Here is a 4,517-nt window from a genome sequence, read left to right on the forward strand (position 1 = left end):
GACTGGCCCTAGCTGGTTTGGCTCAGCGGATAGAGCGTGGGCCTGCCCACTGAAGGGTCCCAGGTTTGATTCTGGTCAAGGGCACATTCCCGGGTTGCGGGCTTGATTCCCAGTAGGGGGCGTGCGGAGGCAGCTGATCGATGATTCTCCCTCATCATTGATGCTTCTATCTATCTCTCCCTCTCCCTTGCTCTCTGGAATCAATAAAAATATATATTTTTTAAAAATAATTGGATCAAATGACCCCAGAGACCCTTTCCACTGCTGACATTCTGATTCACTCATTCATTCTAGTGGTAACTGGTGCCAGGCCTAGGTTCTGGGCATCCTCCCCTGGGCCCTTCTAAGGCTGCTGGGCGCAGCCAGAGCTGTGAGCGTGGCCTCAGGCCCAATGAGAGCTGCCAGCACCAGCCACCCCGCTCCTGGTTTCAATAGCCACGGGGCAGGGGGAGCCCAGCCCTGCCAGCCCCGCCACCAGAGGAGAACCCTGTGAGGGCCCTTCCCAGCGCCTTTCTGTGAAAACACAAAAAAGTGTTCCCCTTCCCCTGGGAAGGGCATGCCCACCTCGCACCCTCCTAATCAGAAATCTTGATTTGTTTCCCCCCATTATTTTTACAAAAAAAATGTTTTCATTTCCAAGTATTCAATTGTGATGGTGAAAATGCTTTGCTCTTCAAGTTGCACATAGCCATCAGATTTTGGTACAGTCCTAGGGGCAGGGGCGACTGGAGGGAGAGCTACACACACACACACACACACACACACACACACCAACGCTAGGCCTGGAAGGCTCTCTGGCCCAGTCCCCACCCTTACCTAGGTCACCAGTCAATGGCCATCCAGTCTCCGAACACCTGTTGGGAGGCCACTGTGGGAAGTGCTGGGTCCCTCTCCTACCTACTACGGCGAGAACTTCTGCGAGCCTCAGAGGCGTGCTGTGCAAACAAGTTACTTCATTGTTGGGCGGCTCTGAAAACTGCATCCTCCGTTCGCGCCCAGTCCGCCCCCCCAGTTATCCCCGCAGATGCTAGCGAGGAGGTGGGAGGCGAGAAGGGGCTTCTGGCCCAGAGGATTCAGGGCTGGGAGGTGGGTGCGTGAATGTCGGGGCATTCCTCCATCGCCATACCTACCCCCTCCCGCCCTCGGCAAGGGAGCCCCCGGTCACCTGTGCAAACCCAGTCCTGGTCACCTGTGCAAACCCCGGGCACAGAGCTCAGGCGGAGGCGAAGGCGGACCCCAGCAGCCGCCCCTCCCCGGCTCTTCTCTCCGCTCTACTTGCCCCTCCCCGCCGGGCGGCGCGGGCAGGGCACGCCCCTTCCCCGTTCCACCAATCAGCGTCCTGAGCGGCACCCGTGGCGCAGGGGGCTCTGGTCGGCAGCCAATTAGCGCCGGAGCCCGTGGAGGCGCCTCGCCCGCCCCCTCCCAGAATGAAAGCCGCCCCGCAGCTGGCAAAGCTGGCGCAGCGCGCGGGGCGCCAGAGCTGCTCGGGCCGGAGCGGAGCGCGCGCACTGCCCGCCCGCCCGCCCGCCCCCCGACCCCGGCGCGCCTGCCTCCGCTCCGCCTCCGTCCGGGGCGCGGGCGAGGTGGCCGGGGCTGGGGAGCGCAGAGGGCAGGGCCGCAGCGCCGAGGCCGGGGGGCGGGGAGGAGCGGGGCCTGATAAAAGGCGGCAAGGCGGCCCCACCCCCGCGGCAGGCCGGCGGGCAGGCTCCGCGCGTCCCTTCCGTCCCGCCCGCGCCGGCGGTGGGGAGGCGGCGCGCGCGGCCCGCAGCCCGCCCATGGAGGCTTTCCCCTGGGCGCCCCACTCGCCCCGCCGCGGCCGCGCCCCCCCGCCCATGGCGCTCGTGCCCAGCGCCCACTACGTGAGCGCCCAGGGCCCAGCGCACCCGCAGCCCTTCAGCTCGTGGAACGACTACCTGGGGCTTGCCACGCTCATCACCAAGGCGGTGGACGGCGAGCAACGCTTCGGCTGCGCCCGCGGCGGAAACGGAGACCGCGGCGGCGGCGGCGGCGGCTCCCCGCCCTCCTCTTCCTCCTCGTCCTGCTGCTCCCCCCACGCGGGGACCGGGCCCGGGGCGCTGGGGCCAGCGCTGGGGCCGCCGGACTACGAAGAGGATGACGACGACAGTGACGACCCGGGGTCCCGGGCCCGCTACCTGGGGGGCGCGCTGGACCTGTGCGCGGGCCCCGCCGAGGCCGGGCTGCTGGAGGAGCGCTTCGCCGAGCTGAGCCCGTTCGCTGGGCGCGCTGCCGCGGTGCTGCTGGGCTGCGCGCCCGCCGTGGCGGCCACCGCCGAGGCGGCACCACGCGAGGAGCGGGCCCTGGCGTGGGCGGCCGAACCCCGGCTGCACGCCTCCTCCGGGGCGGCCGCCGCCCGGCTGCTCAAGCCCGAGCTGCAGGTGTGCGTGTTTTGCCGGAACAACAAGGAGGCGGTGGCGCTCTACACCACCCACATCCTGAAGGGACCCGACGGGCGAGTGCTGTGCCCGGTGCTGCGCCGCTACACGTGCCCCCTGTGCGGTGCCAGCGGCGACAACGCGCACACCATCAAGTACTGCCCGCTCTCCAAAGTGCCGCCGCCCGCCGCCCGGCCGCCGCCGCGCTGCCCCAGGGACGGCCTGCCCGGCAAGAAGCTGCGCTGAGCCCGGCCGGAGGCCGCCGGGGTCGCCGCCTGCCCCCTCTCCTTTCTGGTCTGCGCCCCATCTCGTCCTGCCGGGGAGGCGTGGAGCTCAGTCCTTGGTTCTACCTGGGATGTCGTCTTGGTTTTTTTTCCGAAGCAAGCCGGCCGTTCGGAGTCCTGTGGTTGAGACAAGACGCTAAAATCTTGATTTATCTCTGGTTTCTAGTCTGTGCACATCCGGACGGTGAAGGCTGTGTGTCCCACTAACTGAAATGTGGCAACTTAGAGGCGCTATTTATTTACTCTATACTTCGACCTATTTTAGATGCGCATCGGTATGAAATTTGTCTAATCTTGGATGTTTAATTTTATTAATGGAGGCACTTTACTAGGTCTAGAATATTTTTTTAAAAGCCTCTTTATTGAACTTAGAACTGGCGATTTTATGGAGTGTCGGCAAAATGACTTTTATTGTTTGAAAAGGTATTTAGTTGTCCTTAATCAGTTATTCTAATTCCAGGTGAAGCAGGCTCCTGGTAGAATCCGTTTTGAGAAGTGAAGGTTTAGTCAACTTTCCGGTATTGCTTTGGGTGGGCATTCCCTCCTTGTGGCTTGTTTCTGTCCTAGCTGGAGGTGTAAAAATGCACAATCTGTAGCAGGTAGAACACAGCTCCTTATTCTCTTATGTACCAGATCTTTTATTACTAAACTAGAAACTGACATTTTTCACCTTTAAAAAATGTGCCGCTATAAATCATGTTGTGTACACACTTGGAAATGGTGCTGTTAAGAGAAACTGACTTGTGTATTTATACAGTAACAGTATATGAATTCATTAACCTTACCTATAACTTTGCTACTTGGCTTTTTGTCTATGCACCTCCCCCTTTCCGGTTCTGTAAAAACACTGTGATACTGAGATCCAGAGGGAGCTGAATTGACCCTGACTCACTCCATGTCAGGGTTCCCAACCAGTGGAAAGCTCATTCCACCTGTTGCCTTTCAAACTAAATGGAAGATGAAGTCCTCTGCACTCCGGAAGGTTAATGTAATGATCTGTGTTCAAGAAGGTTCCACTCTGGGCTGCCTGGCTTCAAGGCAGTCCTCAAACCAGACTAAACATTAAATACGGAATTGGGGGTTGGAGACAAGGGGCAAAACCTCCCTGTGTTCCCATTCTCACTGGAAGACCCCAGTCTGTTTCTGGAACCCAACCAGTTACCCATACATGAGATTAAACCTGATCCTTAAGCAAAGGTTCTTAACCGCTACTTTACCTCCCACCCTCATTTTTAAACCCACCAAGTTAAATGCCATACCATGACATTAACTAGATCAAGCCAGGAGGCAAAAATGGAAATAAAGATGAATGCACCTGAAACACAAAATGCTTTAACTATCTGAAAGTTTAGCTAGATTAGAGGTTAGACTGCTTTCATACTCAAAAGCTAACTTCCTCCACAGCAAATTGGCTTGAACACTACTTTGAAGGTTGATGGAGGCTGGAGTAGATAACCTTGGGTAGCTTTGAGCCTTTTTGTTCAGGGAAGGTGCATCAAGGGATCGGGGTGGAGGACATACTGTTTCTTGGCCAGGAAAAAATCCCCTCCTGCTAGTCTAGCCCCAGGCCATAGAACTTCAGGTTTGACTGGGCCCAAACTCAAGCAGTTTAACAAAGCCATGCAATTACTCATTTTGCTAGAAAATACATCAGCTTAAATGAGTTGTGCTTTGGGGGTAGTTTTCAGGTCAATATGAATTCCTGTTACCACTCCCACTGCTGTTCTACTTTTCAAGTCACTACAAACAGATCAGTGCATTCTTCAGACCAGGAGTAGGCAGGCAGCTACTTTGTATTTTAAGAGCCAAATTATAGAGTTTCCAGGGCTCAGGCATGTAG

The 4,517-nt window shown here is 57.8% G+C and overlaps 1 protein-coding gene across 1 annotated transcript; it reads left to right on the top strand.

Moving 5' to 3' along the window:
• Nucleotides 1–1,676: 1,676 nt before the first annotated feature.
• On the top strand, nucleotides 1,677–3,965 carry NANOS1 (nanos C2HC-type zinc finger 1). Its single transcript, XM_008144425.3, has one exon. It carries the CDS (start codon nucleotides 1,776–1,778, stop codon nucleotides 2,637–2,639), a length of 864 nt encoding a protein of 287 aa, XP_008142647.2. The 5' UTR covers nucleotides 1,677–1,775; the 3' UTR covers nucleotides 2,640–3,965.
• The last annotated feature ends 552 nt before the right edge of the window (nucleotides 3,966–4,517 follow it).

The sequence above is a fragment of the Eptesicus fuscus genome, chromosome 17, assembly GCF_027574615.1.
Source record: "Eptesicus fuscus isolate TK198812 chromosome 17, DD_ASM_mEF_20220401, whole genome shotgun sequence".
NCBI classification, from domain to species: Eukaryota; Metazoa; Chordata; class Mammalia; order Chiroptera; family Vespertilionidae; genus Eptesicus; species Eptesicus fuscus.

What these genes read in the sequence shown, in the direction of transcription:
- NANOS1 (XM_008144425.3), top strand. Translation starts at nt 1,776, where the DNA reads ATGGAGGCTTTCCCCTGGGCGCCCCACTCGCCCCGCCGCGGCCGCGCC.